Here is a 15,761-nt window from a genome sequence, read left to right as displayed (position 1 = left end):
TCCAAAGAAGAAAATTGAACACAAGACAACTATTTTTTCTTTGGCTAAACTGCCTAGCACTCTCCTAGGCCCGCGTTCGATTCTCCGGCCGGCCACTGAGGAATTAGAGGAATTTATTTCTGGTGATAGAAATTCATTTCTCGCTATAATGTGGTTCGGATTCCACAATAAGCTGTAGGTCCCGTTGCTAGGTAACCAGTTGGTTTTTAGCCACGTAAAATAAGTCTAATCCTTCGGGCCAGCCCTAGGAGAGCTGTTAATCAGCTCAGTGGTCTGGTTAAACTAAGGTATACTTAACTTTTGGCTAAACTACTCTTACCCTGATTACTGTTGAATTTTTTTTAAACAACCAGATGACTATAAATAGACTATATAAACGGACTGGGTTAGCGATGCGGGATGAGACCAACTTCGGTGTCAGTCATCGTAGTTTCACGTTTGGGAAACCGGTGGACGGACTATGTGATACACTTGCTTGAGAACGAGTCATTAAATTGACGTGTCCCTGCAGTCAGGTTTCCACTGGCACGCTAACAATTTGATATTCTGTTTGCCCGAAGGTAATGTTTCAGGAATCTATTTTTTGTGCGTACAGTTACACCAAAGTTTCACTCGGGAAAACTGTTTGGCCATTAGCCAATTTTTACTGTGACACGTATCCCTGGTATTCACGAGAATCCCCGAGCCCTCAAAACCATAATTTTTATTAGTTTTCTGTTAAAAGAAAACTATTGTGCCGGCTTTGTCTGTCCGTATGCACTCTTCCTGGTCGCCCTCAGATCTTAAAACTACTGAGGCTAGAGGGCTGCAAATTGGTAGGTTGATCATCCACCCTCCAATCATCAAAGATACCAAATTTCAGCCCTCTAGCCTCAGAAGTTTTTGTTTTATTTATGGTTAAAGTTAGCCATAGTCGTTCTTCTGGCAACGATGCAGGATAGGCCACCATCGGGCCGTGGTTAGAGTTTCATGGGCCCGGCTCATACAGCATTATACCGAGGCCACCGAAAGATAGATCTATTTTCGGTGGCCTTGATTATGCGCTGTACAGAAAAGTCGATTGCGCCGAAGAATCTTCGGTGCATTTTTTACTTGTTTTTATCGTTTATGATCTATTAAACTATTTGAGATAAACGCAACGCTGTCCTCGAACGTTATTTTCATTGAAAACATAATAAACATCGGCATCAGCTTTGTTTTTTTTTTTGATAAACATTAAGTAGAGAACCGCCCAAGGTTACGATAGTTAACAATTAACGGTTGTCTGTGTGAGGTGTTCTCTAACTTTTTTACCTTTTTTTAAATAAGTGAGTTCCTCTTTTTCGTCGGTCTTTTTTTTTTTTCTCTCGTCTTCTTTGAAGTGTAATGTGTTCTCTTGTTGTTAACTCCCTCGTTGATATATGCCGGACAGAGTAACTGGGTGAAATGTTGGTGGCCGGTAATAAAGTCACGGAAAAAAAAAACAGAAAAAAAAGTCACAATTTTAGCTAGGATAAAAAGTCACATTAATTTATAGTGGCTATTAAAGCACTTAAAGTTATAAAACAGAAATTATTTTTGGATCTTTCCTAGATAGTGACCTCCAAGGGTTTTTGGGGGTCGTTATCAAGGACTAACATTTCTTCGGGTTCATTATTTTTATGATATTTACAGTCTCTTGTTTATGTTTTTACTACGGTAATCCCCAACGGGCTTGTACTAAACACGCCGCAAAGGTTGATACGTACCGGGTTAAAACCCGTGGCGGTCGCTATCTAGAAAAGATTGATGTGACTTTTTTTCCTGCGACGTTTTTTCTGTGACCTTTTTACCTGTGACTTTTTTACCTGGATTCGAAATGTTGGTGCTAGCGTCTTGGTCTACAAAAAATTCATTGAAATCTCCCGAGCTATTGTCCTAAATTGTAAAGACATCAGCTTATCTAAGCCGGATCAATTGTCCTGGTTTCATGAGCGGCAAAATTCCTCTTTCGAAATATACCCTGTAGAGGTTTGCTTGTAGAGGTGGTGCTGAAAAAGGAAGGGGTGCAGAATTTTTGTTTATAAATTACCATTTTAAGTAAAAACGTCGTTGGTTATTCATAGGTTAATCGATTTGACAGTTTGATCAAGGCTAAGAGTAAATGGTTTCGTATGTTTTTTCCTATTTAGAAAGAAAAAAAAAAACACATTTTAACTTATGAAATAAAAATTATTTTTTCAGATGCGTGATGTTTAATAAATACAGCAGAAATAGAGAAAGTAGGTTTAGTTACGTGAAACAGGTAGTCTCTTTCAGTGGCCTTAAGAACAGCTGGAAGTACATAATGCGAATTAATTGGAATAACGTTGAACCCAAACAAAACTCTAAGTAAGATTATACATAGGCCTAGGTAAGACATCGGTTTCCCCCCCTAGTCAGATCTTTTCATAGACTTTGTTTCTTTATAAATTCTATGATCAGTTTCCGTCATATGATTATACATAGGCCTGGGACATCGGATTCCCCTCCCCTCCCCCCCAAGTCAGATCTTTTCATAGGCATTGTTTCTTTATAGCTTCTATAATCAGTTTCCGTAATTTAAGGCCAGTATGGGCAAATTCAGCTTCTTCCACCTTGCACTTACTCTCTCGCTGCCTAGATTTTAAAGACCCGTCTTTCAAGTGCAGCTCATGTCAAACAGTATATAGAACAGTTTGCTAAAAGGATAAAAAAACCATTGAAAGCTTTAATTAAGTTCGCACCAAGCATTCTTCAACTCATTTTAAATTCTAGGTGTCTTTGTTGACTGCAAATCCCCATCTGAGGAACATTTACCCGATCTGACCATTCCTCATTTGCGCTAAAATGGTGTATTTAGGAATCTTTCAAGTGTATTGGAGACCTTTCTGTCTTGAGGAACTTATATATATATATATATATATTATATATATATATATATATATATATATATTTAATATATATATATATATATATATATATATATATATATATATATATATATATATTTTTAATATATATATATTATATATATATATATATATATATATATATATATATATATATATATATATATATATATATATATATATATATACAGGGTGCCAGGGCAACATAACTTCCTTTTCCAAAAGGCAATAAAACAAGATGTATAAATCAGAAAGGTTTTAATTTTGTTTCATAATTATAGTACATATTTAAAGTTTTGTTTCACACATTTTTGACAATCATATCAGGTAGGTGACGTTTTGTCCATACACTGCATATACCGATTTCAGGTGTTTGCCATGACCCTCAACAGCGTATCAGCGGGTATATTGGCAATTTCTTCTCGGATGTTGGCCTTCAAGTCTGGTAGGCTTCTCGGGCGGTTGACATAAACACGGGATTTCAAATATCCCCACAAATAAAAATCACAAGGGGACAAATCGGGGAACGGGCTGGCCACTCCAAATCGCCTTATTGAAATGAGGCGCTCGGAAAATGTTCCTCAAACAGCCATCGATGCCCTTGAAGTGTGAGCCATTGCTCCATCCTATTGAAACCAAATATCAGGTCCAATTCTTCAATTCGTGGAAAAAAAATCCTCCAACATGTTTACATACCGGTCTGAATTCACTGTCACTGTGACCTCATTTTCTTCAAAAACCAAGGACCCACAATTCCAGTGGAGGAAATTGCACACCACACTGTGACTTTAGGTGAATGCAAAGGCCTTTCATGCAATTCATGGGATTGGTGTCAGCCCAGTAGCGCATGTTTTGTTTGTTGACGTATCCAGTCAAATGATACGCTGTTGAGGGTCATGGCAAAAACACCGAAATCGGTATATGCAGTGTATGGACAATGGGGACGTCACCTACCTGATATGATTTTCAAAACTGTGTGAAACAAAACTTTAAATATTTTATAATTATGAAACAAAATTAAAACCTTTCTGATTTATACATCTTGTTTTATTGCCTTTTGGAAAAAGGAAGTCATGTTGCTGCACCCCTATATATATATATATATATATATATATATATATATATATATATATATATATATATATATATATATATATATATATATATATATATATAAATATATATATATATATATATATATATATATATATATATATATATATATATATTGCTGAGTTTGCTCGCGTAACATTTCTTAGTATAACATTTTTTCCTCATCTTTCCATTGTTATTACTGTTATATATTTTATTCTTTTTACGTCCGTATTTCTTTTCCCCAATCCGCTGTTCTCACGACTGGAGCCTTGGATTTGGAGCATTCTGCTATCTCAGCTTCGCTTGTAATTAATAATAATAATAATAATAATAATAATAATAATAATAATAATAATAATAATAATATTATAATTATTATTATTATTATTATTATTATTATTATTATTATTATTATTATTATTATTATTATTATTATTATTATTATTATTATTATTATTATTATTATTATTTTGTTGTAAGGGAGAATGGATGTTGGGAAAATGTGAACGATAGGAGTGTTGTAATTTGTCTTTTTTTAAGAAGTTGAAAGCAATGTTTCATGATATATTTTGGACGTCTATAAGCGTCAGGCTTCTCTTGCCAAATCAACATAGAAAAGACAGCAAACTCCCATGGTGTGTGTGTGTGTGTGTGTGAGTGTGTGTTTGTATGTGTGTGTGTGTGTGTGTGAGAGAGAGAGAGAGAGAGTCTGTGTGTATATATTTAGTTTTATGTACATAATTTTGGCAATCACATCTACATTGTTCTGATGAACGTAAGAAAATGATGCTACTATTTTCATGTTTTATACAATGATTGATCAGTATTGTGGCCAGAGTTACTTCTTCTCATGAGCATAGCTGACGTTTATAACTAGCTTTATCTAATCTGCATTAACTTGTATCTCATGAAAAATAAATACCACTTTTTTAGATACATTTTATTATGTACAATAAAGATATTTCTTTTCTTTGCAGGTTCATATAGGGCGCCAGAGGTCGCCTTCGATACCACAATGAGGATACCCATCACAAAATACTCAAAACTGATACCCCCAGCACTCCTGGTGGGCATTTTCGTCTCGTTTTCTGTCCTGAGTCCCTCCCAGTGGCAGGACAGCGGCCACCCCGTCACTTTAGTTCTGTCTGCCAGCGAAGCCCAAGCTTTTTTGAAAAAACAGAATGACATGACCCCTCCTTCAGGAGAGGTCAGTCACGTCAATTCCAGTGGGTCTCGTGGTGCTGAGGGTCCCAATGGCCACGTGGACATCATCATAATGAACAACAAAGTCTACGACAGAAAGAAGTTGGTCGATATGAAGATGTTCAACACCACTGTCTATGGGAACGGCGTCAAGAAGCTTAGTAAGAGAGAATGGCCAGTCGTTCTGAACAATTCTGGTGCCTCTGCTCTGCTGGATATCAACTTCAACAAATACGCTCCTAAGGTAAGATAAAAAAAAGAATTCTTTCGGGAAGAGAATAAGACGGCTCTAATTGCAGACAAAAAAACACATCCATTTTACCTTGCCTCATCTGTTTTCTATAGACAATTGAAGTAATATGATTTCGACAGAATAAGGAAAACATTACCAATCAGTGTCCAGGGATTCAAACGGGTACCAGACGCCGGCACTTCCGTTTCTCCTTTCATAAAATTACTAGTCACATGTTATATAGAAAGATAGAAAGTTGTAATTTATAAGTCTAATGGAATTGGGATACGGTTTTATTAACTCGCTACCTAAAATGTCAGTCTCCTTTGAACCCACCGTGATGTTCAGTTAAATTCAAAAGTTCGCCGACGCCCACCAGTCACTCATTTTACAGTGCAGAAAGTGCTAAGTTCTCCCACGCGAATGAGTGTCGGCAGCTTTATGACTGTGATTATACGGGTAATCTTGGGCCATTAAAGAGATAGCAAGGATTGGGACGCATCTAATTTGACCATGAAACTGATGTCATTGATATTAATTTCGATCTTGGTTACAGAATAACGATTTTTTTATATTGCAGTTATATTCTAATGCAATGAAATTCCCAACCATTTCTTATCAGTTGTGAATAATCGAAGTGAAATGATGATTTACTAGTTGTTCTGATAAAGTTTAAAACGGAAAACTTAGGGATAAAAAATAAAAGAGATTGTGTTCAGTTATGAAAGCAGTATACAATAGGTTTTCAGTTGCGAAAGAAATCTTATTGATTTTATCCTATAACAAAAGATTGTTGCCTATTGTGATAAATGTTAGTAGAAAAAAATAATAGATGGTACGTAGATATAGAGAAGAATAATGAAGAGAGAGAGAGAGAGAGAGAGAGAGAGAGAGAGAGAGAGAGAGAGAAACTTCAGATACGATCTTCCTGCTGCAGGTAATCCTTAATTTTGTCAAGAGTAAAGATTTTACAAAAGAACCTAAACAACCCATAAATAAATAGAGACGAATTTTGCAGAGAAATTATAAAAGCTCACATGAAAATCATGGTCTTATTTATAAAGAATTCTTGTGACATCAGTTACCTTAGGTTATATTCTTAGCAAAAAAAAAAAAAAAAATCATGATTAGACATCCAGTGCATTTTCTGCAAGAAGGAAAATTATTTAAACTTGACCTGGTGATCCGTCTGTCCTTCGCTTGAAATCTTTGAGGGTTTTAAGGGTTTTAAAGGTTTAAATGGAGTACAGCTTTCATTTTTTTGTGCAGTGTCAGGTTTATACTTGAAAAAAAAAAGTGATCAGTGCTCCGAGGTTTCAAAAAGTTCACGAAAATGTCTTATTGGAAATTAACCATAGCCCATCCCCGTAGGGAGTTGGTGGCTTCAGTGCAACTCAAGCTGTTTATTGTAGGCATTACTTAAGGTTCTTTGCAGTGTCCCTTCGGCCCTTTAGGTACAACCCCTTTCATTCCTTTTGTTGTACCTCCGTTTATACTGTTCCTTCCATCTTACTTTTCACCCTCTCCTAACATGTGTTTCAACATTATTTTCAGCGCTGGATAACCTCATAGGCCCCAGCGCTTGGCCTTTGGCCTAAATTTTATATTCCAGTCAAATTCCGCCATAGCCCATGACGAAAGCTATAGAAACATGAGTATTAAAGTAAGTCGTCAAAATGATCATTTTTTCGGTATGAAATGCTTCTAAGAAACTCGCCCTTTTGGTCAAGTTCAAGATTAAAAACTAACCATTGTCAATAGACTTGCGATGAACCGGTTTTGGCGAATAAGTGTCGGTTGATTCAAATGACTATAGTTCGAGCTCGCAATCGATTCAATTTCCGCGATGTAAAGATTTTACATTTGGAAAATATAGGCCTAAAACCTATTGTCCCAGCGTCCTCATTTGAGGACAGCTTATTATAAGCTTACCCTTAGAAATAAATATTTTCTTTCTACTTCAAATGTATTCTTAACCTTAAATATATAATATTTTGCAAAAAAAATCAGAATTTTAAAAAATTCAGAATTTTAAAAAAATACAAAAGTTGCGATTTAATGGGTAAAGATAGAATATATATATTTTGTCCAGCTCTAAGCTAAAGTAACAGCGTTAGTTTAGACACGAATCACGAAGAACAAAGGTAAATGAGACGGATTTAAAACTGAACTGTTTTTCCATTCGGATCACTATTGCTTATACAGCTGTTGTTACGGGAACAGCAGCGCTGGCGACCGGTATGGGAGGACTTGCCGCCGTTGCTGCCGGTACTGTTGCTGCTGCTGTTACCGCTGCTGCTATTGGCCTCGCAGTTATACCGGAAAATGCGAGAGTTACGAAGACTATAACGAAGACGACTCCTCATAACACACGTGGCAACGAAGATGACGGAAAGACACTCCCTTAGGAGAAAGAAGAAGAATGAAGGTAAAGCTATGCACTCAAGAAAAAAGGCAAGGGAGGATGGCCATACAAACGAGAAAAATGGTAAGGACAGTCCCAGAAGAACGAAGAAAGAACGCAAGAACAACGGCATAGGAAAGAAGAAAGAAGCCAAGGCCAACTTTAGCTTGTTGAGGGACAGATGTCAAGAGTTAGAAGCAAGAAATCGAGACTTGGAGAAGGGCAAGGTGAAACTGATGAAGGTGATTAACATGTTGGTAGAGGTGATAAAAGATCTGAAACAGCGCAACGAAACGCTTCAACAGCAGCAATATCCCGGACCAAGGGAGACGGTAACTGAGCCCACAAAAGAGGGTACGAAAGTGGCTCCGTCGAATTGTGAAATCCAGAAAATGGAGGAAGATTTTGAAATGGAGCCGGAACTCATCCGAGAGTTAAGGCAAATGGGGATTCCGTTGGTCGCCTTGAAAAAGGTTCCTTTAACAAAGGCCTGCAGAATTGGTCATGGGGTTTTTGGCGAGTGCTTTCGGTTTCATTTCCCCGATATGGCGAAGCCTGTGGTGGTAAAGATATACGATCCAGACTCTGCGAAGTTAGTGGACTTAGTGGAGGAGGTAGCTAATTTAGAAGCAGTTGAAGGATGTTGAAGGCATACCGATAGTATATGCAGTGTGCCCCGTACAACCATATGGTGTGGTCATGGCCGATGGTGGTACAAGCACCTTTTATGATTGGGTATCAAAAGTGGCACACGAGCCGATAAAAATATTATCAGTGTTCAAGAAAGTCTGCGAGATCGTTGTACAAATTCACGAAAAACAAGCAGCACATCTTGACCTTTGCGGGCACAGTATTGTCACTGATGAAGAGAATAATCAACCAACAATCGTGGGCTTTGGTAATGCGAAACGATCTCTTAGCAAACTACCTGCGTACCAAGAACGTCATTACCAGGCTTGTGATGTCATGATCCTGGGAAATATGATCAGGTACTTCGTCAAAAAACTTAACTTCTGTAAGGTTATCAAAAGCCTTTGCTCCGTTTAGCTGACGACTGCTATTATTCGAAGCCTTCCGCTCAACAAGCTGTCGACTGTGTAACAAACATTATTAATTACCTTTTAGCGGCTGCTGGAGGTCCTTTGTCCTAGTGATGAGGATGGAAAAAAGTTAAGTATACCTTAGTTTTACCAGACCACTGAGCTGATTAACAGCTCTCCTAGGGCTGGCCCGAAGGATTAGACTTATTTTACGTGGCTAAGAACCAATTGGTTACCTAGCAACGGGATCTACAGCTTATTGTGGAATCCGAACCACATTATAGCGAGAAATGAATTTCCATCACCAGAAATAAATTACTCTAACTCTTCATCAGCCGGCCGGGGGAATTGAACTCCGGCCCATCGAGTGACAGTCTGAAGCTCAACCGACTCAGCCAACGAAGGGCTGATGAGGATGGAGACGAGATGAGGATGGAGACGAGGTGTGCTGCTCATTGGTCGAATTCCTTGTGCCCTTGAATTATCGAGGTTCAGGCCAAGCAGGAGTAGCATGTTACCTGGGGTAGGGCGAACCAATGACAGAAAAATATACTCCTTCAAAAAAAAAAAAAAAAAAAAAATAAGGGTTCCCTTTAAAGAAGCAGATTGATAAAAAAAGTACTTCTTCCAACATTTCCTGATGTTTTCAACCACTTTTGATTAATACTTTTTTATATGATTGGCAATTTCCGAGATTGCTTATTACACCTTCAACACGTCCCCATACCCTCCCCCACCTCTGATTCGGCAATTAGTCAGTAAATCCTATTCATGACAAGTAGTCATTGTAACGAGTTTGAAGAAAATAGTTAGTTACTTCTCAAGGATAGTAAAATCCCTCATTTTCTGTTTCAAGTACAACTGTCATAAAAGAATACCTTTTTCTTTGGTGGGGCAATCATAAGACTTAAGATAACAGTGACACATCAGTTGATTGGTCCATGAAAGTAATTCACAATATTAATTGTACATTTTTGCGAAATATTTTTGAGCATTAACACTAAGAGTATTTTAACAGTACCGATGTTGGAGATGTTACGTACCGTCTCGAACCTCTGACCAAGGAAGCCCCACTTTGCATACACAGTCCAGTTGTTAGAAAATGGTCCCGGATTGGAAAACGGCAAACCTAGATGTTCAGTTCGTTCATTTGCGTAAAATCGTTATTAGAATGAAAAAATATAAGGATATACGTTTTATTTAAGAAGACACTAAAAGTGAACGTCTCATTAAAAAAAATTATGCTTCGGTGGAATTTAATTTTCAATAAAATTACTTGATTTTCCTGACATTTCCTTTCATGTGAGGACAAAGGTCACGTAACAGGTGTCAGACAGTCATTTTAGGTATCGGGGAGTATAAATAAATTCGTTTTCATTTTACGCATGAAAATGTACTGAGAACTGCATTAACATGGATATGTCCAATCTAGAATTAACGTTTCACTGTATCTTAAGTAACCATAAACTCTCTTACCGACAGTTTATTATATGTTTTGGATGCCTCCAACCATCTTACTGGGTGGTAAAAATCCATTGTTAAGTAATAGTTTTTTATTCATTTTAATGTCGAGTTAAAATACTTTTAGTATTACTGCTCAAAAATATTTCGCATAAATTTACAAATAATTCTGTGAATTACTTTCATGGACCAATCAACTAAAGTGTCACTATCATCTTAAGCCTTATGATTACCCCGCTGGATAAAAAAAGGATTCTTTTATGACAGTTTAACTTGAAACAGAAAATGAGAAGGCTTTCTGTCCTTGAAAAGTAACTGAATGAGAAGGCTTTCTGTCCTTGAAAAGTAACTGAATGAAAAGGCTTTCTGTACTTGAAAAGTAACTGAATGAGAAGGCTTTCTGTCCTTGAAAAGTAACTGAATGAGAAGGCTTTCTGTCCTTGAAAAGTAAGTGAATGAGAAGGCTTTCTGTCCTTGAAAAGTAACTGAATGAGAAGGCTTTCTATCCTTGAAAAGTAACTGAATGAGAAGACTTTCTGTCCTTGAAAAGTAACTGAATGAGAAGGCTTTCTGTCATTGAAAAGTAACTGAATGAGAAGGCTTTCTATCCTTGAAAAGTAACTGAATGAGAAGGTTTTCTGTCCTTGAAAAGTAACTGAATGAGAAGGCTTTCTGTCCTTGAAAAGTAACTGAATGAGAAGGCTTTCTATCCTTGAAAAGTAACTGAATGAGAAGGCTTTCTATCCTTGAAAAGCAACTAAATGAGAAGGCTTTCTATCCTTGAAAAGTAATTGAATGAGAAGGCTTTCTGTCCTTGAAAAGTAACTGAATGAGAAGGCTTTCTATCCTTGAAAAGTAACTGAATGAGAAGGCTTTCTGTCCTTGAAAAGTAACTAAACGAGAAGGCTTTCTATCCTTGAAAAGTAACTAAATGAGAAGGCTTTCTATCCTTGAAAAGTAACTGAATGAGAAGGCTTTCTATCAAGGCTGAATGAGAAGGCTTTCTATCCTTGAAAAGTAACTGAATGAGAAGGCTTTCTATCCTTGAAAAGTAACTGAATGAGAAGGCTTTCTATCCTTGAAAAGTAACTGAATGAGAAGGCTTTCTATCCTTGAAAAGTAACTGAATGAGAAGGCTTTCTATCCTTGAAAAGTAACTGAATGAGAAGGCTTTCTATCCTTGAAAAGTAACTAAATGAGAAGGCTTTCTATCCTTGAAAAGTAACTGAATGAGAAGGCTTTCTATCCTTGAAAAGTAACTGAATGAAAGGGCTTTCTATCCTTGAAAAGTAACTGAATGAGAAGGCTTTCTATCCTTGAAAAGTAACTGAATGAGAAGGCTTTCTGTCCTTGAAAAGTGACTGAATGAGAAGGCCTTCTATCCTTGAAAAGTAACTGAATGAGAAGGCCTTCTATCCTTGAAAAGTAACTAAATGAGAAGGCTTTCTATCCTTGAAAAGTAACTAAATGAGAAGGCTTTCTATTCTTGAAAAATAACTAAATGAGAAGGCTTTCTATCCTTGAAAAGTAACTAAATGAGAAGGCTTTCTATCCTTGAAAAGTAACTAACCATTTTCTTTATACTCGTTTGAATAACTACTTTTCATGAATAGGATTTACCGACTAACTGCCGACTCAGGGTGAGGGAGGGTGAAGGTGAAATGGGCAATCACGGAAATTGCCAGTAATATAAAAAAAATCATAAAACAAAACTGGTTAGGAACATCGGGAAATGTTGGAAGAAGAAATACTTTTTTAAGCAATCTACGTCAAATGTCACCCTACTTTTGTTTGTGAAGTGGTCTGTTTTTCGGTCATTGGTTTGTCCTACACCAGGCAGGACCTGACACCAGGTAACATGTTAGCTCCTGCTTATAGTGCAGCAGATAATTGCATATTTCATAAGAATCGTTCAGATAGTGAACCAAGCATGAAATTTTGCACAAGTGCTCTTTAAAGTTCCTCTATCAGAAAAGGGCGCTGGCCACGCAAAAATTTAATATGGCGGCCAGTATCGACAGATTTTGGCTAATTTTTCACTAGAATGGCATGTATTTGCTTCTAGCAATATGGTAAAGCTCTTCCATACTATTTCTTGTGAATATTATGTTTCTGTAGCTTCCCAGTACAGTTTACCTTTAAATATGGGGGGGCTATATGGCTGCCAAGAAAAGGTAGAAACAATAATTATAATGAGAAACAATGCCCGTTCAACAATTATCGTTTTAAGCATGGATCTTGGTTTCTGTGGTTTTAGATCCTAATGAGGCCATCTCTTTCGAATAACTCATCAATTTTGAAGGAAAATTAATAAATGTAAAAAGAGTGTATGTCTGCACACAACCAGGGCACACTGGTGACATCACTGCTGTGTAACTCAGCATGGGGTTCAGTGCCAGCTAATCCAGCTTTACTAATCCTGTAGTCTTAGACTAGTAGTTGTAGTATAGTTTAGTTTAGTGTCCCAAATGCTTTCTAACAGCCCCAGACCAGCTATAGTTAGATAGCCGCACCTGAATAGACAGGATGTGCCAGCGCTGGAGAGCTGAGCCAAGGGTATGGGGCTGTACATGATGGTTCATGTACTTACCCGGATGGTGTACAGATCACACGGGACTTAAATGGCACTGGATGAATGATCGGGCTAGGTGAGGGGAGACCGAACCTAGTTGAATCCCATACAGGAATGTGTGCTTTGTTTAAGGTGGTAAAAAGGATAACCCTCGGCCTTAATCAAAAGTGAAATCATGGCAGAATGTGATGCCAATCCAATATTGAGCAGTAGAAAAACAAACTGGAGTTTGTGTTGTCTTTGTCAGAAGGACAAAAGAGGTGAGCACTTGACATCACCTCCAAGTCATCATGTCCTAGACCATGATGGATACACAATGCTGGCAAGGAACATTCCCATGTTCAGTGAAATTAATGAAATGCCACTGATAATGGATCCAGCAAGGCTGGATGAAGGTGATGGCATAGAGGCCACTCTCAGGAAAAATGCAGCAAAATACCATGTGAACTGTCGCTTGTTGTTTAACAACACTAAACTGGACCGCGTGTTGAAAGCGACAATCCAATGACCAGACCAGCAACACTGAGACTAGTCGTGCAAAACTGCGCTGAACCAGTCATGACAATGAAGTTTGCATTTTCTGTGAGAAAGTGGCACCTGCATCTGATCTCAGACAGGCTAGTACTAAGGGCCTTGACTTGAAATTGCGTGAATGTGCAGAGATACTAGTGATGGCAAGCTCCTTGCTAAGTTGACTGGTGGGGATGTCATTGCACAGGAGTTTAAGTATCACCATGCCTGTCTTTGTGCCCTCTACAACAGAAAAAGGTCCTACCTGAGGAGCCTTGAGAAAGACCAAGGTAGCACTGAGTCAGAATCAGATGTGTATCCACTAGTTCTGTCAGAACTGATGACATACATTGTTGAAAACAACCTTTGTTCAGATGATCCAGTCACATTTCGGCTGGCAGATATTTGCCACCTCTACCAACAACGTCTGGAACAATTAGGTGTAGAGTCACCAAGTGTAAATTCCATGAGACTCAAAGACAAACTTCTGGCAGAAATTCCAGAACTTGAGGCTCATAAATCTGGCAGAGATGTATTACTTGCATTTCAAAGGATGTGGGAAAAGCACTTGCTCAATCATCTGATCTTTCAGAGGCAGTTATCATTGCTAAAGCAGCAAATATTCTCAGAAAGTCTATACTTGATCATCAGTCACGGTTTGATGGCACATTTTCTGAGGCTTGTGTACGAAATTCTGTGCCTCCTCTCCTGCCAGGCATTGCATGAGCTGATACCCTACTTCTTTTCCAACAATAATACAAACTATGCTCGTTATTGCCTATTCACCTCAGGGACATGCTTACCTAGAGAGTTCACACCCAGAGTTGCACAAGGAGTTCAAGGCTGGCAACTTTGTTGTGCACAAGACCAGTCGCCAGTTCTCAGCAATGGCTCTTGACCAAGCTCATGAGCAGACCAATGCCTTTATAAAGGCTGATGGCGGAGCCATTGGGCTGACTGAAGATCCGTCAGCACTCAGAAGATGGATGGTGGCTTGCCCAGAGATCATCCGCTTGGTGTCTGCATACGAAACAGAGGTTCAAAGTAAGAGTCTAATGAGCAGACAACACACCATGAACAAACACCTCATGCAGAAGACATTCTTGGAGAGAGTCAGCAAGCTGTCATTGGCTTTGCAACACTTGGGAAGTCCTTTTTCAGGAAGAGAGCCAGGATCTGTATTCCATTGACAACAAAGACATTGCCCACCCCAGCTCAGCAGAACTTCTACAGACACACCTTTGACAGAGGCCGCACTAAATTTCAGAAGTTTTTCAGACTCTTTGGCAAACAATGCAGTCTCCTTCTATGAGCCGATAAAGAAGAACAGAACTGACTTCTTCAGGCAAGAAGCTGCTCCTGTAGAACAGTCAAAGCAGAAACTTCTGAAGGAGGATTGCCAGCTTTTCTCAAAGCTATTTATATCCTGTCAGAGCCGTGAATGTGATCTGCAGGAATTCTTCCAGCACGAGAATCAAACATTCCCAGCTTCCCTTAGTGAGGGTGGTAGGCTGTACACATGTCAGAAGTCTCAGCTGACCTCGGTCCTGAGAGTCATGTTACACTAGAAGACAAAGAACCAAAGACTGATGTCCTCATTGTAGATGGATCAGCTTTGGTCCATGCCTGCCACCAAAGAAAGGAAAGACCTTTGAGGCTATGCACTTTGCGACTTCTTGCCTGTGATACAATCCTATAGCAGCAAGTACACATCATCACATCTTGTATTTGATGTATACAATACATCCAGCCTCAAAGCTGAGACCAGGCTCCAACGTGGTCAAGGAGGAAGGCGCAAGGTGACAGACAAGAACACAATTCCATCCAACTGGCGCAATTTCCTAAGACACGATGCCAACAAGACAGAGTTGTTCCAGTTCCTGGCAGACAAAGTTGCCCAGATGTCTGCCACAAATGTTGTCATTGCCACGAAAGGGTCTGCTGTCCTCAGCACTCATGAGGCTAGTCTTCAGGGACTGGAAAAGTGCTCTCATGAGGAAGCTGACACCGCATCTTTCTCCATGCCAAATATGCCACAGAACATGGAGCCAAGACCATCACGGTTAAAGCAAATGACACAGATGTTCTTGTCGTTGCAGTCAGTGCTTTCTCCACTCTCCACAATCTAGGGCTAGAGAAGCTATGGGTGGCATTTGGCCAAGGCCAGAGCCTGCGCTGGATTGCTGTGCATGACCTGTGCAACTCTCTGGGCCAGGAGAAGGTGAATGGCATGCTCTTCTTCCATGCGTTCACAGGCTGTGATACAGTGTCAGCCTTCCGGAGCAAGGGCAAGAAGACCGCCTGGCAGACATGGAACATCTTTCCAGAGGCCTCCACTGTGTTCTCCAAACTGAGT

At 38.8% G+C, this 15,761-nt stretch overlaps 1 protein-coding gene across 1 annotated transcript in view; it reads left to right on the top strand.

The window, feature by feature from the left end:
• Positions 1 to 4,817: 4,817 nt before the first annotated feature.
• Positions 4,818 to 15,761, top strand: part of LOC136833698 (uncharacterized) — a 113,550-nt gene continuing 102,606 nt past the window's right edge. The window contains exon 1 of the mRNA XM_067095890.1: positions 4,818 to 5,430. Coding sequence (XP_066951991.1) covers positions 4,891 to 5,430 — 540 coding nt within the window. The 5' untranslated portion in view covers positions 4,818 to 4,890. The remainder of the gene's footprint in view (positions 5,431 to 15,761) is intronic.

The sequence above is a fragment of the Macrobrachium rosenbergii genome, chromosome 52, assembly GCF_040412425.1.
Source record: "Macrobrachium rosenbergii isolate ZJJX-2024 chromosome 52, ASM4041242v1, whole genome shotgun sequence".
In the NCBI taxonomy this organism is placed as follows: domain Eukaryota; kingdom Metazoa; phylum Arthropoda; class Malacostraca; order Decapoda; family Palaemonidae; genus Macrobrachium; species Macrobrachium rosenbergii.
This window is presented reverse-complemented; position numbering and strand designations above follow the sequence as displayed.